General features: G+C 40.6%; 2 protein-coding genes across 2 annotated transcripts; one reads left to right on the top strand and one right to left on the bottom strand.

The window, feature by feature from the left end:
• The first annotated feature begins 1516 nt into the window (after nucleotides 1-1516).
• On the top strand, nucleotides 1517-7672 carry slc25a55a (solute carrier family 25 member 55a). The gene is made up of 10 exons (XM_079510320.1): nucleotides 1517-1652; nucleotides 2321-2425; nucleotides 2705-2830; nucleotides 3748-3803; nucleotides 5080-5170; nucleotides 5270-5388; nucleotides 5471-5657; nucleotides 5758-5912; nucleotides 6020-6095; nucleotides 6457-7672. Exons 2-10 carry the CDS (start codon nucleotides 2406-2408, stop codon nucleotides 6617-6619), a joined length of 993 nt encoding a protein of 330 aa, XP_079366446.1. The 5' UTR covers nucleotides 1517-1652; nucleotides 2321-2405; the 3' UTR covers nucleotides 6620-7672.
• Nucleotides 7673-11495: 3823 nt separating this feature from the next.
• Nucleotides 11496-26172, bottom strand: LOC306929331 (CD9 antigen-like). Its single transcript, XM_079509774.1, has 8 exons — nucleotides 25946-26172; nucleotides 22985-23087; nucleotides 13260-13357; nucleotides 12635-12709; nucleotides 12447-12539; nucleotides 12265-12339; nucleotides 11898-11981; nucleotides 11496-11687 (listed from the first exon to the last, which is right to left on the bottom strand). Exons 1-8 carry the CDS (start codon nucleotides 26012-26014, stop codon nucleotides 11622-11624), a joined length of 663 nt encoding a protein of 220 aa, XP_079365900.1. The 5' UTR covers nucleotides 26015-26172; the 3' UTR covers nucleotides 11496-11621.

Genomic DNA, 26172 nt, shown 5'->3' with positions numbered 1-26172 from the left:
ATGTGTTAAATCATCATATTCCATGTACAAATAAAGAAAAACCTGCAACTAAAAATGTATCTGATCCGGTATATTCATGAGGTAGGCTAACACATGTCACAAACGTGGCCCTCAAAAGGCTGGGGCCAAATGAGGCACCATATGCAGTTTTATTGCCTTGTTTTAATCTGACCTCCTTCTGACCTCCTATAGCACTTGGTTGACCCTTTGTCATTGTAAATGTGCTCTTTCGTTTATAAATAAAGTTTGAGTTGAGTTGAGTCCTGACTCCTCCTGACTCCTTGTTGGATAAGGGCCAAGTGATTACTAACTAAATTATAGTGTAATTGTGTAAAATTGTGCCATTTGTCAAATTACATAATAATCCTACCTTGCCTTATAAGGTGACCTACATTTCTGAAAGTTATGTTCGGCTGCATAATTTGCCTGCCAACGCAGGAAAGCTGGAAGTACCCTCACTAAAAACGCCGGGCCAACGCTCCACACGTCCCAAACTCTTCTCCCTTCTGGCCCCAAAACTGTGGAATGCACTCCCCGTTGCAGTCCGAACCGCGGCATCACTCCCAATCTTCCGCCGTAGTCTGAAGACCCACCTTTTCAGACTCCATCATGGCCCATAGCACTTATCCTACCCCCTTAGATAGCACTTTTTAGACTTAGATAGCATTTGAAACAGACTTATAGCATGTCATGTAGACAGCACAATAATTGCATTGTATATAGTCATAGCACATCATAGTAGCCTACATATGTATAGCATAGTATAGTATATATGTATAGTTAATATGTATAGTGTCATTATATAGATATGTTCTAGTTACGTTCTTAGCTTACGCATGTTTCTTGATAAATGCATTTTATATATGTGATGTATTCCCATACTTTTGTTCCTGCCTAATGTAAATCGCTCTGGATTAAGAGCGTCTGCTAAATGCCTAAATTGTAAATTGCCTGCATTGTGTTTAAACAGGTTTAAGTTAAACCTGTTTAAATGCCTCTAGTCATATATTCATGTCTGAACACCTCTCTCTAGGAAGATAAAGTGGGCATGCGGACTTTGCTGAGGCGGAGCCTGTAATAGTAAATTCCTTTTCGCATCCTTAAATGTAAGTGTTTACCAAACATATTGTCTGGGAAAACCTAGTAGTAGTAGTACACATACAATACACCTCCAAACATGATGAAATTATAATGTTGTGACAACAAACTTGAACAAACTAATACTATGGCATGTCCAGAGTGAGAGTAGACAATAGACTGGCCGTGGGTCGGTGACAGTTCGTCACCCAAAGTGAATGCTGTCATTTTCTCGTTGAGTAAAACTGATCCTGGATATGTTCCGGTATTAAATGCCCACGGGGGGGTTGGGACCATAGGTTGGGACCACATACGGACGTTTTTTTGAGCCAATCAATGGCCAGCGTGGAAAGGAAAGATGTACCTTATTGGCTGGATCAGCACGGCCGTCCAGACTTGGGTTAAACCCCGCCTCTACACACTTGAAAGTGAATGGAAATTTCCACCGCTTGTTCTCTTCTTACTTATTTGAGTGCCGGGTCAGAGAAGTGGCATTTCATCAACCAACCAACTACACTTAACACCGTACACGAGATAATAACGAACAACTTCACTGAAAGAAACATCTGTTTTAGGTGAGTAACAAATGCTCGATTATTGTATTGACTAGAATCACTAGATGATAGTTTTTCTTTCTTTCGTATCGCCAAGATAGAATCAGAATGGGTATTCCCGCCGGGTGTACTGATGTTCAGAACCAAAACGGTTTACTGTTTCGTGTTTCTTTCTGATATTTGATTGTGTACGTACCCGGGCAACTATACGTTCAATACTTTCATAGACACAGTGCAGATGACAACAGTGAACAACGCTCTCCAAGATAACAGAAGTGTGTGTGGGGGAGGGGCGACGGTTGTGGAACACATTTGTGTTTCATTTATTGTTTCATCAAGTAACATTAATACTTAAGTTTACTACCCATCGTTGGATTCTTCCCCCCTCCTGCTTTACCTGTCAAGCCCGCAACCTCGCCCATTCTTTTGACGGGAGTCGGGAAGTGTAATTTGAGTATTTGACTGAACTGAATGAGACTGCCCATTTTTGGAATAACGGAATGCGTGTCAGGACACGCCCACCGAGTGTCATGTTACTAGTCTGTGTGTGTATTAGATAAGACAAAGCCGCTAATGTATGCGTGGGATAGGCTTAGCGTGTAACCTGTCTCCTCGCATCAATGTTATCAGATGTGTGTCAGTGTGTTTGTGGTTGCCTTTGAACTCATACAATTAATATCCCCTTTTAGGTTAATTCAAGTCCACTTGGAATCTACTACTTGATTATACATCTTCCACGTTATCTTTCTATTGTACACTTTCCTAAAAGTCAACATGCCTCAACAGCAGATCAGGTAACTATTTCTGTTCCTCATTCACTGTAATTTAAAATGTTCATATATATTTAATTTAACCACGTTTAATATGTAAACCACAGTCCACTTTTGGTTATGTCATTGTAGACAAAAGCAAACACAAATCTAAAATAGCAGATCTAAGCCTCGATTTGTGTGCGCTTGTATGACTGCAATGGCCCTTTGCAGTGAAAATAGGGCCTACGTTTTATCTAATTTAATAATGTATCTTTGAGGTATGGTGTTTATATTGTAACGCATTTGCTTTTCCTCTCACAGCCTGCCAGCCAAACTCATTAATGGGGGTATTGCTGGTATTGTTGGGGTTACATGTGTGTTCCCCATTGACCTGGCAAAGACGAGGTTACAGAACCAGAGACCAGGGCAGCAGGTCTACAAAAACATGTGAGTTTTCTTCTGTAATGTTGTCATTGGTATTCAGTACTTGTATGATGCTGCTTTAAGGTTTGACACACATGGTCATTTGAAATATGTGTCACTGTGACACGTTTCAAAGTTCATTTTAAACTGGAGATGCTCCGATAATCGGCCAGCGATCGGTTATCGGCCAATATTCACTCTGATCGGTTATCGGCCAATATTCACTCTGATCGGTTATCGGCCAATATTCACTCTGATCGGTTATCGGCCAATATTCACTCTGATCGGTTATCGGCCAATATTCACTCTGATCGGTAATCGGCATTTACCCAATCTGTGATCGGCAATTTACCCTATCTGGAGAAACTGGTCTTTTACACCATTGAAGTGGTTAAATGTCAATCAGATATAGAGTATAAAGCATTTTTGTGATGGGCCTAAACATTCTCCCCTTCCTCCCCACACACGGGAACAGTTTTGACGTGGGTTTTGACATATGATAATTTTGGAAATATTAAAATGTGCAACATTTCACAAGATCAGTATCGGACCTATCGGTATCGGCTGATCATGAGAAAAACAATCGGTGTCGGTCCCAAAAAAACAGATCGGAGCATCCCTATTTTAAACGCATGGTCAACTATGTCAACTATCCCATTATTGTGTACCATTCCTGACCAGTGAGTAGCCTAATCCTTTGGAATGTGCAGTGCCAGTGAGAGTGGAAATGTACCACAACATTAACCCTTTGAGCAGAGCAGCCATCTTTTTTTCTGTAGGGGAAATTGGGAAAATTACTGGGCTGTGATATAGATTATTATTTTCATATCTGGGGTTTTTGTGATCTACACTTAACACATGGAAATGCAAGTATGTGTATCGCTCTCTCTATATTATCTATATATTATTTATTAATCATTACTCATTTTTCTTTTGTAAAGGGTGGACTGCCTCATCAAGACAGTTCGATCTGAAGGCTATTTTGGAATGTATAGAGGTAAGACTTTAAAACATTTGGCTCTGTTGACTGCCATAAAAATAACGATATAAATAAGCCGGTTTCATGTTCCAATCCTATAATTGCCTGGTATGATTTTGGGATGATACCTAGATTTGGAATCTAATGTTTCTATATTTCAGTGCATGGTTTACTTATAATAATAATAATAATAATTGGTGTACACTGTGTAGGCAAATGATGTAGGTAAAACAGTCTCATAAACCAGATTTGCAATTGTATCCCCTAGAAGATTGTTTTAAACTGTTATGTAGCATTTATGCAGTCGGTAGAAATTGGAATGCATTAACTGCTTAGCACTTTAATGTAATAGGAAAAACTAGGTTTGCGGTTTGTTTGCATCTGTGTTTTTCATATTGCAGAACATGGGTCCCCCTGGGATATTGAGGGCTAGCCGATAAGGCGCAGCCACGCTGGAGGCAAAGCTTTTAAATGGTTCTTACAATACTGCTCTATTTAAACCTAGGCACAGTTACTGTTTTGTTATTTTGATTTCCTTATTTGTTCTGTATTTTGACTCCTTAACTAGATTAACACATCTTTTACTCTTTCACTATCCCTCAACTTTCTGTCCAGAGTCTTGTCATGAAATCCTCATGTCTTGACCATAGATTGTGCTCCCACAGCTTGAATACTCTTGGACTTGCAGATGCATTGTTATAATTATTATGTGTTGTGGAAATGGCACATGCTACAGCACATGGCTTTACTCTGATCCAAGTTTATTCAACGTCTGAGAGGGCAGAATGTCTGGTCCTGTTTTGAGACAAGTGGATTCAGCCAATCCTTTTACTAACCTCCCAATTCATTTTCATGTAGCACTCGTCTCTAAATCTTTGTTCTTAACCATCATTAACCCACTTGACTGACTTGTAGATTCCATATATATTCCATTCTCATAAAGTCCTTCATGTATCGTGTTAAGAAAACATAATTCTGGTCTTTTCTTTCTGAACTTCTGCATCCCCCCCATAAATGATTCATAGTTTATTTTTCATTGACTGTGATACTTATGCTCGTCTCTCACCCCTGTCATTGAAATTATTTATTAGAATTAATCCCCCTCCATTAATCATCACCATGTCTGATAATACTGAGTTCTGCATTTGTTATTGTATTTGATTATTCCTCTTTTGATTACATTCAAATGATGGGATGATAATGGTGGGGAATGCTTTATGGTAATGTTGTGACATGTCATGTTGATAAGCTGGTCTGTAAACGCATCACTTAGCAGTATTCTTTTCATTCTCAGGTGCTGCTGTAAATCTGACCCTGGTCACCCCAGAGAAGGCAATCAAGCTAGCGGCCAATGACTTTTTCCGCCAACACTTAAACAAAGATGGGTAAGCGATATGGTTTGCCCCTTGAAAATCACAATGCCTCAAATCCCATGACTTGAATTATCTAAGCTGTCTGTCTGTCTGTCTGTTTGCTTCCTTCAGGAAAGGGTTGACTGTGTTCAAAGAGATGCTTGCAGGTTGTGGTGCTGGCATGTGCCAAGTTGTCATTACAACGCCCATGGAAATGCTCAAGATACAGCTGCAGGATGCAGGCAGACTAGGTGAGCAAACGGGAACGATCCTCTGAGACTGTCCACTGTGTAGTACTGTATTTCATCATTAATGTGTAACACTTCTGTACAGTGGCACAGCAGAGAGTGCCAGTTGTGATGTCTCCCACGAAGCTGGTGGCCACCAACACAATGCTCAGCCGATCTTACAACGTGGTGCCAGCTCCCCGGGCAGTGTCTGCAATTGCGATTGCCAGGGAGCTGTTTCAAACCCAGGGCATCCAGGGGCTCTACAAAGGCCTGGGAGCCACTATCTTGAGGTAGGCTCTCACTGATTGTTGTCTTTCAACTAACAACTTTGATCCTAAGAAACTCATTGGTTTAAAAAAATATTATAATATTTCTCTCTCTTTCTTATAGAGATGTTCCCTTCTCAATGGTCTACTTCCCCCTGTTTGCCAACCTGAATCGCCTGGGTAAACCCAGTATAGACGAGTCCTCACCCTTCTACTGGGCCTTCCTCTCTGGCTGTGTGGCTGGATCTACTGCTGCAATTGCTGTTAACCCTGTTGATGGTGCGTTTCAGCAGTGCATTCACAATTTTGTGTCTATTCTATAAAGCAGAATCAGTTATATATCAGTTATTGTTGGCTGTTACTAATGTAGTTCCACCTCCCCCCAGTGGTGAAAACCAGACTGCAGTCTATGAACAAAGCAGCAAATGAGGAGACCTACAACAGTGTTGCAGATTGTGTGAGGTAAGACAACAGGACCATTCTTGCCCTGTTAGCTGATGTTATGTTGTTACAGTCATTGTAACAACTGTGGGTGACTGTGGCTCAGGAGGTAGAGCAGGTCGTCCAATGATCCATGGGTCGGCGGTTCGAATCCCGGCTCCTCCTGTCTACATGTCGAAGTGTCCTTGGGCAAGACACTGAACCCCAAATTGCTCCCGATGTGCTGGTTGGTACCTTGCATGGCTTCTGCCACAATCGGTGTATGAATGTGTGTGTGTGAATGTAATGCACAATCTATGTAAAGCGCCTTGGATAAAGGCGCTATATAAATGCACCATTTACCATTTATTGTAATGTCTCCCTTATGTGTGCCTGCCCACAGAAAGATCATGCGGACTGAGGGACCATCTGCCTTCATGAAAGGCGCGGGTTGCCGGGCACTGGTCATCGCACCACTGTTTGGCATCGCACAGGTCATGTACTTTGTTGGCGTTGGAGAATATATCCTGGACAATTATTCTCCCATGAGGGTGCTATCGCCATAGGCACTACAGTCAACCACACCTACAGTAGCAGTAGCTAGCTGGCTATGCACAGGACCCACTTCTGATTGAAGTACATCAGTTACTGGCAGCTACCATCAGTAAAGGACCATCTCTGTATCCACAGATTAAAATAAGAAAAGACTGCTCTTATTCGTCAGTTGACCGTCAGTGTTAAAAGGAAAGGAGAAAAAAACAAGATTTTGTTTTAAAAAACTTCCTGTATGGTCAAATGGCTGTGTTGCACTTCCATACCTTCTATGTGCTGTGACCAATTTTGGCCTTTGAAGCCATCAGCCTTATTGGACTAGGAGTTGAGGGCTGCAGTTTTTTTTGATGCTAGCAGCAGTCCTTTATCTCTCCCTCTGTGAGGGAGTGGAGATTGGAATTAATTCAGCTAAGTGACAAGATGAGAAAAAAAATGTATATATAAAATATTATATATATTTTTTCCCCTTTTTTTTTTTTTGTTGGAATATGTAAAATACACTTGCATGGTTGATACATTAGTGTGATTTTATTTTCTCTGAATTTAATTGCAACCTCGAGTCTTTGAATGAAATGTACCGTACTTACAGTTTGGAGAAAAATGGGGCCTAACTTTTTCCTCATAAGAAATGTGACTGACACTCTCATCTGAGTTGTGGACCACATGGTTCACAAAACCATGACAACCTATTATGTACTTAGCTTGATCCTGCAGTAGTTTTATGAAACTATCAACAGCCTTGAGTTTTCTGTTATTGAACCATTACATGAGCTGTATTTATGCACCGTATGATACTTGTGTGCGTGTTTGTCCTCATGACTTTAGAGCTTACCTTAAGTTGAGAGGGTAACAAAATAAACTTGAAGCATATTTTCCACTGTTTGGTAGCAGGTAGACCCTGAGTCTGAAGTCGGCCATCTTTTTGGTGTATGCCTTAACTTACCTCATGGCCAAAATGAGCACTTGCCTATACATTGTGCATTTGGAACTGTTACTATACATTGTGCATTTGGAACTGTTACCATATTTTCTGTGTTATTTTTGTGTATTCTGTCTCATTTTTGTATTGCAACTATATTAAACTTATCCTATAAGCAGCACCTGTGTCAGTGAGGTTTTTTACAACCAGATCGATATCTTAGCACATGTAAGGATATAGCCCAATTAATAAAAAGTTGATGGTATTAAAGGTAAAAGAAAATAGGCAGGTGTGCTCAAATCAGCTATTTGTTATTTCAAAGTTGACTTTGGGCTCTGCTCTGGGGGTGGTACTGTTCTGGTGTAGAAAGTACATTTAAAAATGAATACAAGCTTGTACACAGCTTCGCTTTCTTATATCGCCACTGTTTGGTGAAAACCTCAACTGTTTAAAAAAAATCCATCTACAAGCTTGTAATGACTTAATTTACAACAAAACAAAAGGTGAAATATGGAGGTATGATGTTTCTGCCTGACGGGCTATGGGTTTTGGTTTTATGTTCAAATGTAAACGTAAACTTTCTACCTTCTGGAAAATGTTTGGATTAACCCTTCATAGTTGAAAAGAGCCCTTCGAGTATAAAGCAACTCAAGAGTACTTTGTGTAACTAAACCATCATGTTTATCTGAATCTGAAGAATGGTAGAACCATGTTAACCTTGTTATGTAACTGATAAGGGCACATTGTTCAACTTGGAATTTAACACCTTCCTTTCTGTCAACATGACCTAGAAAAATGCTGATGATGCATTCATGTACTGAAGACACCCACCCTACCTCTACCTTGGAAAGAAAAGCAAACTTTGAGACTGTTGAAATAAGAACAGACAGGTTTATGCACAATTACACATTTGTTTTGTTTTATTTTTGTTTACAGTATGTTTAGTTATGAGCCTACATTATGCTACAATTCACATCTTATTGGCACACCAACACAAAATGTACATCCACAACAATTCACACAAAATTCAAACTAGATAGATCACTGTTATTGTTCACATATATGCACCAGAAGAGCTTGAGTATCACATCTAAAAAAAACAAAACAAGTTCATTAACATTTAGACCAATTTGGACATTTACAGAATGGCAGTTTGTCATCAGACTTCCACTAACCCTTTGGGAAGATAACATCAAGCTTGTGCTTTTAAGTTGAAATACTTCTAGAACGACCAGGTAGGCAAGCACAGCAGATGTATACACGTTGTAAAGGCTATGAATAGATTACCGCAGTGGTTTTCAAACCGTGCCCAAGGCACACCAATGGGCAACTCAAAATCTCAAGGCACACCTGTATTCGCAGTGAAAATAGACAATCTACAAGTTCACAACACGTCACATCTTTGCATTGTGAGCTTGTTATCTGCTATTTTTGCTATTATTTTTTTTAAATGTGAAAAATACAAAGTTTTAAATGTTTGTGTATAATGAATGACATGCCCAAAATCGGGATTCCACGTTGAAAGTGTTTAAAATAAAATTTAGGATATAGAATTTGCCTCTGTATTGGGAAATGAATGCACACAAAGTACTGATATAGTAAATACAATAGTTGTATACTGTATAATGCAACAATAATGTGGTTGTCACAAAATCCCAAGGCACACCTGGACTCACAGCACACCAGTTTGCCTCTGCACACCGTTTGGGAACCACTCTATTACTGTACCCACTACCTGAAGACTTGTCTGTGTGTGGCTTATAAACTCTGTGGTGGAAGATATGCACATCTGCATAGTAGACACAAAATGAACTTCATGCAGCAAAAGGTAGTGATAATCCTCAAAACATTTAAAGCATACAACTCAATGATCGGCGTTTAGGCCTATAAATTACACAAAAGGGCTATAAAATATATTCAATAAATAGTGTTAATTAACGGCAGATACCTCAGTGTCTGTATTTACAGCAATACTCGTCAGACATTCCTGCGTCAATGAAGGCTTTCTGTGCCAGCGACGGTATGTTAACCAATGGAGAACACCGGCAGAGTAACAAGATGCTGTGAAAACCAAAGAATATTACAGAGCAGTGCCAAATGCTGAACGTATGCTATGGACATGAACATAGAAAGTAACTTGTGTTTCAGTGCTGGTATAGTTTGAGACTGTATATTAGTGGTCCGTTATTTTGTGCTGAATTTGGTCCTCGATGCTGGGATGGTTGGGGAAGTCGGAGTCCAGTTGATGGGGGTTGGGGACAAGTTGTTTTGCCAGTGCCAGGGAAGCAGACATTTGTCTCAATTGTAAGTCCAGGCTCTAGACTCATATGGCCCTCATTTATCAACCGTGCGTACGCCAAAATATGGGTGTACGCCGAAATTACCGCAATTTTCGGCATTTACCATTTGCGCCAACGTTTGATTTTGAACTTGAGCCAGGACAAAACTCACGTCTGGTCGGGAGCTGTCGTACGCTTTGTCCTCACCTGTTTTTCTGTCGTAGAACAGCGGAGCAGCATTGTCTGAACTGCTGACACGCTGTCACAGGCATCTAAACATATGTTTTCACTCCTAAAATGTTAATATAAAACTGTATGTATATACATGTAAAAAGAAAAAGAGAGATTTCCAACTTTACAAGTAATTAAAATCGCGCAATTAAAAACAATATAACATGTTTACAATGTATTAGTTTGTGCTTAATCAAACAGTGCTTTACTGGCCTTGTTATGCGAGCGCACTTGTGAGATGATTTGGGAGCGCATCGCATGCGGCATGAGCGTGACATCAGATGCCTATAGAATCACTGTGATATTATTTAAAAAAAAGGCACATGGACTGCACGCCTTTATTTCCAAGTGACAATGACAATCATACAGCTTGCCTATTTGCAATTGTAGCAGGCTATAGGCGTAAGGGGCTTAATCATTCACCATTTAAATAAGCGCTTTGACAGTTCAGATAAAAGCGAGATCATTTTCGGGGGTCGGGAGGCGTGCGTCGCCAGCCCAGGCCAGCACATACCGGCACACATGCAAACCTTCATCCATATGTTTATGATTCGTTCATCAATGATCAAATCACTCCATAAACGTTGATTATGACTGCCTTGACGACATGGTAGCCTATCTCTCATGCAGGCATCACTGACTCACCCACAGGACTTATCACAGCAGTGCGCAGTCTCACTGATCGCCTTCGCCGTGCACTGCGCACGAATGGGTAAAATTATTATAGGCCTACAAACTGTCATGTAGCCTTGAGGTGCGTGCGTGCGTGCGTGGACATGACAGAAAGGCAAGCGAGGTGAGAGGGAAACAGGTGAGAGGGAATTATTTAATTCATGCAGGTGTTCGTTCTTTATTTATTTAAGATACAACACACCAGTTAGTTGGGCTTGCAAGTTGTGTGTGTGTGTGTGTGTGTGTGTGTGTGTGTGTATGAGAGAGGGGGGTGAGGCGGGCAGTACGTTTTTCCTGTATCCATGGTTTCCAGGTCGTATTGCAGTTGTTCATGTCGCAAAAACGAGGGCGAGGCTTGATTTCATAGGGCGTGCCAGATAGATTTCAGCCGTCACATTTATAAACGTCCGAACGAAATTAAGGAAGAAACAGCTGTCTGCGATCACTTTGTAAATGCCGACCCGACGTGGGTGTACTACGAATCCTACACTCGAATTTGGGGCAGATTTTACACTCGATTGATAAATGAGGGCCATATACTCAGTGCTGCCTACAACCAACATTTCCACCCATCCTACCTGCCATTCAATTCCGTATGAACTTCTGACTTCTGTTTACATACATATTTAAAAAAAAAAAAAAAGAAGAAACTTTGTGAAACTCAGTAAACCTCTCCACCAAATTGCCCTCGACTTAAAATTATATAAAAATTGGTCCTTGGTCCGGTACATCCCTGCACAAATGTGTTGATTTACATGGACGGGTTGGAGAGGTCTGTGCTGTGGAGGACTGGCTGGTAATAATAATAATGAATTGCATTTTTATAGCGCCTTTCCAAGTGCTCAAAGCGCTTTACAATGGTTCATTCATTCATACAGTACATTGGTAGGATGGGAGGTGGCCACAACTCACTGTCTATATGACCTCTCTGCTGTTTCTGATTGCACAACAGAGGACCATACTGAAGATCATCCCTATAATCTGAGGAGAGAAAGACAAACAAAGGGTTCAGGATTCAGCTAATCCTGTTCAGAGAAATGGTGGAATGTCATGTAAGGGTGTGTGCAACTAGTGCAACGTCCAAAACGCGTCTTAACACAGCATTACCTTTAGCGAATGTCAAAATTAATTATTATAATGATAGAGTATTACAGAGAGGATCTATGACAGAACGTTTTATAAAATCCTCACCATTACTCCCGCGGTACCAATTCCAACATATCCAATGATGTACAGCTTTTCGTCGAAAAAGTCTGTTATTGCAGTCAGGCAGTCCTGTGTACAACATTCATTCATTATTTACACTTGTTTTTACAGGTACTGTAACATCTCATTGTATATCATCAATATTTGATATGAGTTTAAAATCCTTCTCTTATTGATTGATTACTTTATTGAAAATACATTCTAAGGTTACAGACACAAGAAAGCTGTCATTACTTTCTTATGGTAGAGGGAAATAACAATGGATTTTTATAACTAATGATGTGGTTTTAATAATGGTGAAATACTGCCACTGTGTGGCAGAACAGTGTTACAGCATGAATGAGAGCTCTACCTTGGTTTCCTCTTCACCTTCAGGAGTCTCAGGACAAAGAGTAGAATCTGGTGTAGTGCCCCCACAGCAATTCAGCTATAAGCATAAATGAACAATAAACACAAGTTGTCATATTTCTAGCGACAACTAGAAATATCAACGACAAAAACACCATAAATGAGGACAATCTGTATTTTGCTTACAACAGTGTGGTACATGGATGCTATCGCAGTACTGTTGGAATCGGTGGTGTCAGAAATTGAGCTGCTGTAAAACTTCTGGACTTCCTCGACAATCTGAGACAGATGACAGGAAAATCAATCAATGATAACATTGTGAATTGAGTTATTATTTATTATCAATTTGATTCTGAAAACAACTACTTTTGTACCTGATCCTTGTTTAGAAACCCAAAGACGCCCGCTGCTACCTCTGCGCCGAAGATGATCACGAGGCATGCAAAGAACTGAAAAGGACAGGTAAATGGTACATTTATATAGCGCCTTTATCCAAGGCGCTTTACATAGATGTTTAACTGGAAACCATCACTGTGGGTGTGTATCAACGTTGCAGCTCCTAAGCAGAGCCTGTTTCTTTTTCCCCGGGATTAGTGGCATCCACTATTATATGCGGACCTAATATCAGCAGCAGCAGAACTCCCTCACTGTCTAGATATTTAGTTTATTAGTATTTTGTTTCATGTTATTTTTTATTTTAGTTTACTTACTTACGTGCAGCACATTTCCCCTCTATTGACATTTTCCTCATTGTAGCTGATGTTTGTTCATTTGAGTTTGTAATTTTGTAATTGTAAAAAATATATTAAATTCAATACACATTATCCTAAAACAAAGAAACCTAAATGTGTGCATAGTTAAGGTGCAGTGCCCTCTGGTTCACTGAATGTGCAGACACTAGACAGAGTGACATACTGTACACAGTACATAGACAGACATACAGACATCATCAGTTTGATTGAACAAGTCAGCACTTTTTGTACACAGTCAGCAACCCACCGACGCAAGAAGACACTGAGACTCGCGTACAGCCCCGAAGCAACCAAAGAATCCAACCAGCATCATGAGCCCACCGGCACAAATGAGGATGTAGACAGCTAGAGGAAAAGGAGAATGGAGACAATTAACAACACTTGAAATAATGTCAATATAGCATCCAGTAAGAGCAATAATATATTATGACTAGAGCCTGAGCTCTGCCAATCCTGATTTTGGAATGTCCTAAACCATCTATTACCATTGTTTTGCCCCATTTCCTGTAAAAAAATATAATTAGAAAAACAACAAATTGTTCTAATCAATTCAAGTTTCTATTTGAGAACATTTCAACTTGTACAGAAAAACAAAAAACAAAACTATAATAACTTTATAACCAAAACCCTATTCAATTTCTTTAAAACATTTCTCCTATACTGACATGCCGAAAATATTTTATATTGAATGATTGAAAGTGGTTGAACCGAAAAAGTCAAAGAATGGCGGCCCGTTATATTAGCCAAACTGATATGACGGTCTGGCTCTAATTATGACCACAAATCCTAACCCTCTGCAATTTGCATATGGCCCCAGGAAGTGCTGCTTCATCATAGCAATAGAGAGGAATATTATAAATAAACACCTGGCAGAACCTTGCAATTGCTGAAGTTATCATGAAGGGATTGTTGTGTAGTCTACTTGCCAGCCCATAGAGCCCCATTGTGAACCCAGGCATGTTGAGTACACCACGATTTTATGTTAGAAATGTTGAGTATGGGTCCCCAGGATTTAGAAACTGCCGGATGCTAACTTGCATATGTTGAGCAATTTTCATAATTTGCACATTATGTGATAATACAATTAACAACCTATAGAAGGCAAAACATTCAAAATTTCATCATGCTTTATGTAGCATGTGACGTGTCAAACTAGCAGGTTTTCATCATTGAAATGTTTTGTAGTTTCTGAGTTATTTAACTTAAACGCCCAATGCATTCTCAATGGCAATAGCACAAACTTTGGCATGCTACTAGTCCTACATACTTACACCTAGAAACCCCATTCAGGTTGATCTTACGGTGAACATGTTTGCCTGAAAAGGAATCTTTTAAATGTTTCATAGTTTTGGAGTGGGGTTTGAACCCACAACCTCAAGATCATGCAGCCAGTGTGCTAAGTCACTGATCTACTTGCTACCTGCCACAATGCAGTCTCCTGTTCCCTTTGAGTACAACATTGATACAAAAATAAAATACAAAAAATAAAATACAAAAAATAAAATACAAAAAATAAAATAACAGGAGATTTGTCTATTGTTTCTTTTGCTGTTGTTTATCTCTAGACGTTTGAATGTTTATGAACCACAATGGAAACAAGTCTATGGCTCTTCTGTCATTATCTATTCGGCCTTTTAAGAACAGCATGCACAGTGGATCACTGGATACAGAGCCTGCCTGGGAATCAGGAGGCCGCAGGTTCAAGTCCTGGCTCTGACATAGTGTCCCAAAATCATGAAAATATGACATACTATAGTATGCCGTCCCAAACCATGGACTATAGTATGTTGTTTTTTCATGATTTTCATATTCTTTTCAAATCCTCCAAAATCACGAAAAACCACATTCTATAGTATTCCGTCCGAAACCATGAACTATAGTATGTCGTTTTTTCATGATTTTCATATTTTTTTCAAATCCTCCAAAATCACGAAAAACGACATGCTATAGTATGCCGTCCGAAACCAAATATGAGAAATTTATAACTTTGGCATGCTACTAGTCCTACATACTTACACCTAGAAACCCCATTCAAACCTATTTAGGTTCATCTTACGGTGGACATGTTTGCCTGAAAAGGAATCTTTGAAATGTTTCATAGTTTTAGAAATATAGTGATTTAAATTTGAGAAATGTATAATGGCAGATAGTGGCACGTCAAAAAATCACTTTCACCTAGAAACTCCATTCACACTTTTTATAATTCAGCTTACTGTGGAGACACATGCTGGAACTTTTTACTTTGAAATGTTTTGTAGTTTCTGAGTTATTTAACTTAAACGCCCAATGCATTCTCAATGGCAATAGCACAAACTTTGGCATGCTACTAGTCCTACATACCTACACCTAGAAACCCCATTCAAACCTATTTAGGTTCATCTTACGGTGGACATGTTTCCCTCAAAGGGAATCTTTGAAATGTTTCATAGTTTTAGAAATATAGTGCTTTAAACAATGGGGCTCAATGGCAGATATTGGCACATCAAAAAAGCACTTTCACCTAAATGGTGCATTTATATAGCACCTTTATCCAAGGCACTTTACATAGATTGTGCATTACATTCACGTACTGATTGCGGCAGAAGCCATGCAAGGTGCAGACCAGCATATCGGGAGCAATTTGGGGTTCAGTGTCTTGCCCAAGGACACTTTGACATGTAGACAGGAAGAGCCGGGATTCAAACCACCGACCCATGGACAATTGGACGACCTGCTCTACCTCCTGAGCCACAGCCGCCATAGAAACTCCATTCACACTTCTTATAATTCAGCTTACTGTGGAGACACATGCTGGAAGTTTTTACTTTGAAATGTTTTGTAGTTTCTGAGTTATTTAACTTAACCGCCCAATGCATTCTCAATGGCAATAGCACAAACTTTGGCATGCTACTAGTCCTACATACTTACACCTAGAAACCCCATTCAAACCTATTTAGGTAAATGGCAGATCAAATAATCACACATTGACGGTTTATTTACAAACCCAACATGTTGTTTGAACCGTCAAGGTATCCTGTGGTGTCCCATTTGACTAGCCCACTGCGCCTTTGGTACCAGTCAATTCATGCTGCTTTTTTTAGTTTTAAAGTTGTTCTTCTATAAATCTTGAAAGTAAAGGCTTGAACCCACAACCTCCAGATCATGTAGCCAATGACCTAACTCACTGACCATGTGCTACCTGCAAGAGCACAGTCTTCCTTTTCCTTTCAGTAAGAACATTGGTACAAACAAATTAAACAACATAACAGGAGCTTTGTTGTGCTGTTGTTTATATAGACATTTGAATGTTTATGAATCACAATGGAAATAAGTGTCTGGCTTTTCTGTCATTATCTATTTGGCTTTTTATACAGAACCAGCACATTGCCTCACTGGGTAAAGAGCCTGCCTGGGAATCTAGAGGCCACAGGTTCAAGTCCCATCGTTGATGCTGGAACTTTTTACTTTGAAATGTTTTGTAGTTTCTGCTTTATTTAACTTAAACGCTCAATGCATTCTCAATGGCAATAGCACAAACTTTGGCTTGTTACTAGTCCTACATACTTACACCGAAAGGTGAAAATGAATCTTTGAAATGTTTCATAGTTTTAGAAATATAGTACTTTCAAATTTGTAGTGGGGGTCAATAGCAGATTTTGGCACATCAAATAATCACACTACTAATGCTCACACATCGATGGTTTATTTACAAACCAAACACGTTGTTTGAACCGTCAATGTATTCTGTGGTGTCCCATTTGACTAGACCACTGCGCCATTGGTACCAGTCAATTCATGGTGCTTTTTTGTTGTTCTTCTAGAAATCTCAAGTCTTGAAAGTAAAGACTTGAGTGGGATTCGAACCCACAACCTCCAGAACATGTAGCCAATGACCTAACACACTGAGTTATGTGCTATCTGCAACAGCACAGTCTTCCTTTCGGTCTACTTGCCAGCCCATAGAGCCTCATTGTGAACCCAGGCATGTTGAGTACACCAAGGTTTTATGTTAGAAATGTTGAGTATGGGTCCCCAGCATTAAGAAACTGCCGGATGCTAACTTGCATGTTGAGCAATTTTCATAATTTGCATAATATGTGTCAATACCATTAACAATATATGGAAGGCAAAACATTCAAAATGCTTTGATCATAAAAAAACAGTCTTTAAAAGCAGTCTTGGGCTAAAAACGGCCATAGCCACTTGCCCAAAGTGCATCACTTTTGTGATGACGGCTATGGCCGTTTTTAGCCCAAGGACTGTTTTTGGTGCAAAACTAATGCTTGGAATGGATTCAGCATCATGAAAACCCCCTAGTTTGACACGTCACATGCTACTTAAAGCATTATGAAATTTAGATTTTTTTCTCTCCTTATTAGTGTACTTGCCAGTCCATAGAGCCCATGTGAACCCGGACATGTTGAGTACACCAAGGTTTTATGTTAGAAATGTTGTCACATGCTACTTAAACCATGATGAAATTTAGATTTGTTTTTCCTTACAGGTTGTTAGTGGTATGGTCACATATTATGCTTTATGCCAATTATGAAAATTGCTCAACATATGCAAGTTAGCATCCGGCAGTTTCTACATGCTGGGGACCCATACTCAACATTTCTAACATAAAACGTTGGTGTACTCAACATGCCTGGGTTGACATTCTGGCATGTGGACTAGTGTGTAGTCTCTACACATGAACAGTAACAGATGAGAACCCACTTTGTGTTGCTTACTGAGAATGAACTGGCATGCATCAAGATGAAAGAGATATGAAAACAAAGAAAAGGCCTGTCATAACTTCAAAGGAAATAGTACAGGCCTACTGTAGTCTCCTTTTTCACATGGCTCCATTGTTCACTGTAAAAAAGGAGTTCCATCATTGTGAGTAACTGCTCTGGACATATCCTGAATACTGTGAATAGCATGGAATTCAATTCTGTACACAAATAATAATAATAAATATAGCTGCAAGCAGCTATAAGACTGGGTCAAGCCCATAGATAGAACAATGGTAGAATTAGCTTGCTTCGATAACTGCTCTCTCGCTTCTATCTTGACTCATGTCTATCTGTATCTCTATATGTTTGTAAGATGTTTATCTACAGTATAAATGAATACAACACGAAACATAAAGGCTTGAAAAGCACAATAGCCTGTTTGATATCCCTCACGTTTGTCTCCTACGTCTTTAACACGTCTGTCTGTACAGTATATCAAAAGGTCTTAAGGTCTTAGGAAGGGTCGTCTCAGGCCTATCTACAGTATGTCTCTATATGTTTTACACAGCTTTAATGTTTGTCTTTAGTTCAATGTTTGTTTTGTAAACGCCATTGACAATGAAGGGAACATTTACGCCATAATGTAACTCATTACGTCATATTGTCTCTTTATTGTTAATGGCGTTTAATGTTTGTGTTGGCACCGTTTGTTTTACATCACCAATACATGAGTTAGACTTTAATATATTAGCGCCCCTCACTTCACACGGGTGTGATCTATAAATTAATACTATAAGGATTCAATTATTTCAATCAAATTCCGGTAAAATACAGAGGTCATCTTAATATGTCATACTATGACGTTTTCCAAATTAGGCGTTTCTGCCTTTGAATGGTTATTTCTCCACAACATGAAAGAATATAGAATAATTAAACATAAAGACTTTCTATAATACAATGATATGGGGTTAAACCTGTCCTTGGGTTCATGATGTGTCCCCGACATACCCCAACCAGCACGCCCATGTTGGTCCCATGGCTTCGAGATGGGTTAACTATATGAGACCCAGTTGGGCTAATATGGAACCTATATGACAATGTCAGCCGATACCAGATGCTTCACACTTGGGTTACTCGTGTGGGCTTTAAATTGGTTCTACCTGCGCCTTAGGTGTGCCCCAACTAGGTAATTGATTGCGACATCCAAGTGGACCCTAATTGGGCTTGCCCGTGTGGGTTTTAATTAGATTCTACGCAGGCCCTAGGTCAGTCCGAACCTGCTCATTTCTGTGTGGTTGACATGGTATTGGTAGATACACTGATTGGAGACTCCACTCGCATGAATGGAAATGCGATTTCAAGGGCGAGTGGTTAACCAGGCTACGAAATCCTTTGACAATGCTTTCTTGACGTCATCAAAAATGGATCGAGCAAATCATAATATAATTGACTCATTGGGAGATCTAAAGGTCAGAGGTCCTTTGACGAATGACTGTGAGCTTCAGTTCCTGAGCGATTCTCACGAGTCACGGCCCTCTACCATATTGCCGGATTTCGTGGAAAACGACAACACAGAACTGCCAAAACTACGAAAAATATAAGGGGTCTTCTTGCTGCTGGTGCCTGTTGGAAATAGCTGATGATATGATCATTGTCCTCAAACTAGTACTAAGCCAAACCAGACAGTCAGCACCACCCCGGTTGTCTCTAGAGCCCCTGGGCAATGACACCCCGAATAGGGAGCCAGACAAGTGAGCTGACAGCAGGTCCGATGAAGACTACAAGGGTCTCATCTGTTGCAACAAGATTTGCAGCAGAGAGCAGGCAGAGAGCCGTGATGGCGTCACCTCCCCTGTGCAACTCCCTTGCTCTCATCCCTCGCTACCAACCCCCTTGCACTGTAACTGTACACCAGGGCAGTCTCTAAGGTCCATGTTAAGGGCCTAATTAGTTTTGCGGGCAGGAACTGCAGCAGCAATTTAATTAATCCACATGGGGAGACGCTCGCTGTTGTTTTCTTGCTACGAACAAGAGGGGAGATAAGGAAGAAGCGTCCCACACAGAGCAGACAACTGCAGGGAAGTTGAACTTATAGAGACATGCTACCTCAAAGCAGATCATCTGGTTCAGCAATGGAAACCATCACGGGGGGGAAAGACAGGTTCTATATACAAGAATGATAGTGAAGGTTTCCATTGTGTTTCCACCACAGCTCTAGCTTAACCCATTCAGGCCTGATGTCGAAATTTTAAAAAAAAAGGTTTTCTAAATCATGACAATTTTCGGAAAGATTTGAGGCACATTTTAACGATTTTTCAAAAATAGCAGATCTACAAGTTCATAGCGCGCCACTCGGTGGCGCGCTATGAGCTTGTAGATCTGCTATTTTTCAATAGCTAAATTATAACAATGTTTAAAACACCAAAAGGGGTTCCCGCCCCAAAATGGGTTAATGGTTAATGTGGTTAAACGCTAACGTGACATGGATGCGTTCCAGGTCTCAATTGATTAATATGCATCATATTAACTGCAGTCGTTATTCTGTGTAGTTGGCACCGCTGCAAACGAGGACAGTCGTCCTTTTCCCATTTGAAACTACTGGCATCTTGGTTAAGGGTATCAGTTGCACAGTTGTTGGAAATGCAAATCAATGAGCATTGAGTGTGCAAATGGGCCTCTGTCTGTCTCATAGACCACACACACATGCAGGCGCGCACGCACGCACGCAGGCGCGCACGCACGCACGCACGCACGCACGCAGGCACGCACGCACGCACGCACACACACACACACACACACACACCCACCATGTATGCACATACAATAGCTGTTTTGACTCAGCGCAATTTACCCACAGCACAATGCAGTCAAAAGTGTTGACAGAATGGAAAGTGAATCACCCGGAGGGAATGCAGCTACCTTTCCCTGTTATCGTATCACCATGTTTAATCTTGCAAGGTCTCCTTGCTACAGTGCATATAGGCAGCCATGCTCCACCATTCTGCTCCTGAAGCCATAATGATAATATTTGTGTGGTTGCTAAGGCTCCCCCAGAAGATGACACAACACTCTGATAAATCTCCAACGTGATATTGTTATATTGCTGCAGAACATTAGCACTTATCGTACTCACAAAATGTAATCCGTTGCAAATTGCTTAATTACAACAGTAGACAGTAATGCAATCCATGCCTCAAATTTGTACTTTTGGATTACTGCCTTCATAATCAGTAGAATGTTATTTATTTTACATTTGACATAACAGATGAGGTACTGTGATAGTTTGAGAAGATGGGTGGACATTGTGACTGAGGTATGCAAACTTTAATCAGGCGAAGCATAACATTTTCATACACAGTCAAATTCGAAGGATTCATTTGACTGTAAAAGTGTAAAAGTTGACCTGTGCCCATTTTCTCTTTCAAAGTTAGATTAATACTGAATGTCCTGTGTAACAACAGTACGTGCAGGCAGCATGCTGTTTTCATTATCCCAAACATGATGACAAACTATAAACAACAACACTTGGTAATCAATACAGAATTTGTGTCTCATGCCTTTACTATACTTCATAAGGGAACAAAGGTCTGTTTGTTACCATATTCATTACTATAGTATGGCAAGTATGCATGATGAGGCAATGATTTTTGTTTTGTTTTGAACTGACTGTCATGGAGGAGACTAGGTCCTTCACCTGCCCCACCCAGCGAACTGACTGTCATGGAGGAGACTACGTCCTTCACCTGCCCCACCCAGCGAAGTGACTGTCATGGAGGAGACTAGGTCCTTCACCTGCCCCACCCAGCTGACTGTCATGGAGGAGACTAGGTCCTTCACCTGCCCCACCCAGTGAACTGACTGTCATGGAGGAGACTAGGTCCTTCACCTGCCCCACCCAGTGAACTGACTGTCATGGAGGAGACTAGGTCCTTCACCTGCCCCACCCAGCGAAGTGACTTTCCCACAAGGCCAGCAGGCAGTTCAGAGAAAACATGGCAGACAGCTGATTAAGTGAAGTCACCATTTTAGGTCATGTTCTAAATGGGAGTAACAAGGCTACATTCTGGTTATCTAGGCCCACACTCTCTCACTGAGAGAGAGAGAGAGAGAGAGAGAGAGAGAGAGAGAGAGAGAGAGAGATGAGAGACATGGTGGGTGGGAGAGAGAGAAGACCCTATTGTATTGAATACTACAAAACGACCGCACAGTAAATGGTCTCTAGTAACACAAGACCTTGCCTGGCCTGTGGTCTGCTGTGAAAGACCCCTTGTGGAAGAAGAGATCTGCAAATTGTCTACTTGCGTTTCACTGCGGTGTCACTCCTTATTCAGAATCAATCAAAAGCCACAGCTGTACTAAATGGTGCATGAACCCAGGCCACAACGTTTTGAATCTAGAGACAGAAGGGTTCATTCATTGACTAAAAGATCCTTTTAACCTGTCTAATATTTAAAGGGGGACATCCGTCAACCTAATCATGTGTGTACAGTATGTTATTCCTTTGGTAGAAAAAGGTCTGAAAATGTTGTAAACATGGGTAGTTCTCTCCCAAATGAAGATACAAGAAGGTTCACTCAAACTTGTTTTATACTGCAGTTAGTTGCAGATCTTGCATTGTGAATTGTAATGGTGGCTGTGTTCAGTGCTATATCGGGAGATATTGCCACTCATAGAATGCCTCCCAGCCAGGAAATCACTACGTGAGGTAGGAACTTGGAAGTAGCTGTCAGCTGTCAGTTACTGTTAGTATACTCACTTTTAGTTATCTCACGGTATAGCAGAATCTCTGGAGTAATATTGCTTAAATGTCATCATGCATAAATTCTGAAACTGTATAGTCATTCATCATTTTTGAGGGGCGCTAGACCCTCCTATGTCCAGCTTTGAGGGTCTGTGTAAACACAAACATTGAAGACAAAAGTGAAGGCGCAAATTGTGATTGGCCAGAATGAGATGATGTATGATGACGTATGGTGATAAGAGCGCCCCTCACTTCCGATTTTTATTATGTGAAACTGTCGTATACGATTTTATAGTCAAATGGGCTTCATTCAGAACCACATACATACCATTTCCTAATGGGAATAACACAGTTAGGTGTTTTCTATTTTTGGGGGCTTTTTTCTTTTTATTGACAGTAAGTGCGGACGCCGGACACACAGGAAACGAGGGGAGAGAGATGTGAAGTGACATACAGCCAAGTTCGTCTGGACCGGGACTCGAACCTTTGGGTAAATCTGATCGCATGTACAGTAAAGACGGGACCCTCACATACCTATAAAGAAGGTCTCAGGAGCACCATCGCCTGCCAGGAGTTGGGCAGTGTCTCGGTCGAACCTCAGCCATAGTCCTACAGCCAGCACCAAAGAGCCCGACAACTGAGAACATAAAATAACAAACTCACCAGTCATACTGTAATTACGCAATGATGCACATATTGTATGACATATTTTAACATGACTAAACCATCACATAAGACATTTTTGCCATCTTATTTGTGATGTGTGAGGTGTTTTTTCAGTTAGCAAAGCACACGCAAGATCTGCAACATCTTTTGGCCAAACAAGATCTCAAATGACGAACTTTATAAAAAGACGGGCAGCTCTCATATGTCCCTTGAGATAAAGAGACGCAGATTAAGATGGCTCGGTCACGTACTCAGGATGCCCAACGAAAGGGCACCCAAGGTTGCCTTGAGATGGACCCCAATTGGGAAAAGAAAGAGAGGCAGACCAAAGAACATCTGGCGAAGGACAGTGATGATGGAGCTGAAGGAGATGGGTCTTACCTGGGACGAAGCACAGGCCAAAGCACGAGACAGGATCCAGTAGCAGTGTATGATTGCGGCCTTATGCCCCAACAGGGACGAAGAGGATAAGTAAGTAAGTAAAGCACACTACACCGTATAAGGCAGAACCCTGGTGAGATTTAGGTGAGAATGTGAGACACAAACTGGCAGGTGTGATATGTCCCTCATGAGTCTCACCTTATCACAACACCACAGCATGTGGCCCACTGAACATCATTATTCCCTGGGCAAACTTCACCAAAGATAAACCCATCGATTGAAACCCAGTCATATAAAATGGTTAATCCATCTGTCCTCCCTAAAGGCTAAAACTAATTACAAACCTCCTTACAGTGGTGAAATCCAGAGTTGACAATTAAAAGAATAATCTCTTCCAAATGCTACTGCATGTGAAAATTAAAGTTCCATGTTTTATCCTCCATTTAGATGCGAAGAAACATTTATGGGTTGAAAGAACATTTGAAATTCATGATTAGTCAACTAGTAAAATATTCAAGAAGCAGCACCAAGCCCGGGGCAGCATTCACACCCGATGGCATCATTTTAAGGCTAGGCCCAGAAAGCCAATGTAAGGATCGTAATAATGAACTCTCTGCAACCAAACTAGAATGACTTTATACCACGTATATCCTGGCCTGTTAATACTTTGTGTACTATATACTTTCCAACATGGCCATGCACTGTGTGAACATTATGGAAATTGTTTGACTTGGTTGGTGCAGCAGCTAGAGAATAGGAAAGTGTATCACTAGTAGTCGCTAATATTTCAATAGGAGTATCATATCCATTCAATCCTACATCACCAATAGCAACATGTGTGCCCCATCTCCCATGGTGCATTTCAGCCACAGGCTGTGCCAGCCTCACAGAACTTGGGTGATGTAACTCACATTGGCTGGCATCGGCTGTCTACTGGCACTATACCCCAAAATGACACTGTACTGTACGCCCCTTTTGGCTTGGCTGACAACGACGCTGCTTTTAGTCCCAAACCTCTGCAGACAAAGAATCCATTCTCTGATTGTGTGACACCACTTTAGGAACAATTGATTGGTTTACAGGGACATCACTGGAAGCAGCAACTTAAACCAAAAGAGGCCATATTAACTGGATGTAAAACATACATATCCAACAACAATGAAGTCTGTGACTTGGGTCAGCAATGCCATCTTTCATAAACTACTATTAGTGTTATACTACATTCACAAATAATGCGAATGTAGTGGGAATGAAAATGACAGATCTATTGTGTGATGTTCTTGATACATCACATCCACACAGAATTAAATAAAAAGACATGCATGACTAAAGGCTTTGTATTATATTTATAAATCTGTAATCTCTAGTAATGGCCAGCAGCTGAAATATTAAAATGATGTGCGTGGTGTCTGTGTAATTTGTCATTATTGTCCCTGTACTGTTACAAGGTCAGAACCTTTAGGGAGGCCTGTTGTTTTTAGTTATGCTATGAAACGGGACACAAGGCAACACACAAGAGTAATGTTGAGATAATACAACATCTTGTGATAACAAACACCCCTCAGTGATATGCCCAAAACAGATTAACTCCAGCGTAAACTCAACACATTCCCAGACACACCAGGAAAGTCACATCACAATGCCAAATTGGTCAAGAGAGGGGAATCGGAACAGTGTATGGCTTTCATAGTTATGTTGGGAAATGTAACAACAAACTGCAGTTCTGCTATGTATACAGTGCTGCATTATGACCACTAAAAGTAGCTGTATAAATTAATATTGTGGAATTTTGTTATATAAATTTAGATTACAAATATACAGTAGGCCTACTATAGGCTAGCCTAATAGTCCTAAAACCGTCCCCCATCTGTTAACATGTTGCAGTCTATGTATTGACTTAATAATAGGCTAAGATATCACCACCATATCTACGAAGTTGATTAAGTAGACTATACACTCAAGGAGACAGGCTATGGAGAGAGAGAGAGAGAGAGAGAGATGTGAAAACTGCACGCCCACAGGATCAGCACCCACTCAAGCAAGGGCTGTCGGGGGGGGGGACATTGGAATAATTAACATATTGTTTCATTTAAGGTGTTTCCTCCTGATTCCTTAGCTATACAGAGACAATTATATTTTAGTACAATTAATACATATATAATAAGTGTTTCTAAGGACAGGTTTTCTATAGAAAATGAAAGGGAAGGTCTTCTAGTTGCCATAGTAACCACCTACACTACAGTATCCAGTCTGATTTTGCACACACGCGGCTAAAATCGAGATGAATTATTAGCCTACTACACCACGAATCCACGATGATACATTTCTGCGACTGATAAGAACAAAGGTTAGCTTACAATTCAACGAACAAAGAACAGTCTGAACTAATGAATGCAACATTGTTCGTGTCCATGCAGATCATCAACCATTTCAGAAGCGGTCTCTTACCCAAAATATGAAGTTGAAAGCGAATAGAAGATATTTCACGCATTTCATCCCACCCTGCACTTTACTCATGATGCCAGATGATGTTGTGGTGGCACTGGTGGGTATCCGTAAGTGACTTGAGTCTGCCGCCTCTCACTCTCTCCTCGACTCCCTGACTCTGTCTCTCGACCTCGATCTCTAAATGTGCGACTCTTCCAGCTAGACAAACCATGCACCGATCAGATCTG

This window comes from Electrona antarctica (assembly GCF_951216825.1).
Source record: "Electrona antarctica genome assembly, chromosome: 9".
Classification (NCBI taxonomy): domain Eukaryota; kingdom Metazoa; phylum Chordata; class Actinopteri; order Myctophiformes; family Myctophidae; genus Electrona; species Electrona antarctica.
The sequence above is the reverse complement of the archived record's forward strand: the minus strand, read 5'-3'. Positions and strand labels throughout refer to the sequence as shown.

What these genes read in the sequence shown, in the direction of transcription:
- slc25a55a (XM_079510320.1), top strand. Translation starts at nt 2,406, where the DNA reads ATGCCTCAACAGCAGATCAG. An exon ending in CAGCAGGTCTACAAAAACAT is followed by an intron (nt 2,831 to 3,747) that starts GTGAGTTTTCTT and finishes TCTTTTGTAAAG; the next exon opens with GGTGGACTGCCTCATCAAGA. An exon ending in CTGGGAGCCACTATCTTGAG is followed by an intron (nt 5,658 to 5,757) that starts GTAGGCTCTCAC and finishes TCTTTCTTATAG; the next exon opens with AGATGTTCCCTTCTCAATGG.
- LOC306929331 (XM_079509774.1), bottom strand. Translation starts at nt 26,014, where the DNA reads ATGAGTAAAGTGCAGGGTGGGATGAAATGCGTGAAATATCTTCTATTC. An exon ending in CTTTCAACTTCATATTTTGG is followed by an intron (nt 23,088 to 25,945) that starts GTAAGAGACCGC and finishes TTATGTTCTCAG; the next exon opens with TTGTCGGGCTCTTTGGTGCT. An exon ending in TTGGTACCGCGGGAGTAATG is followed by an intron (nt 11,688 to 11,897) that starts GTGAGGATTTTA and finishes TTCTCTCCTCAG; the next exon opens with ATTATAGGGATGATCTTCAG.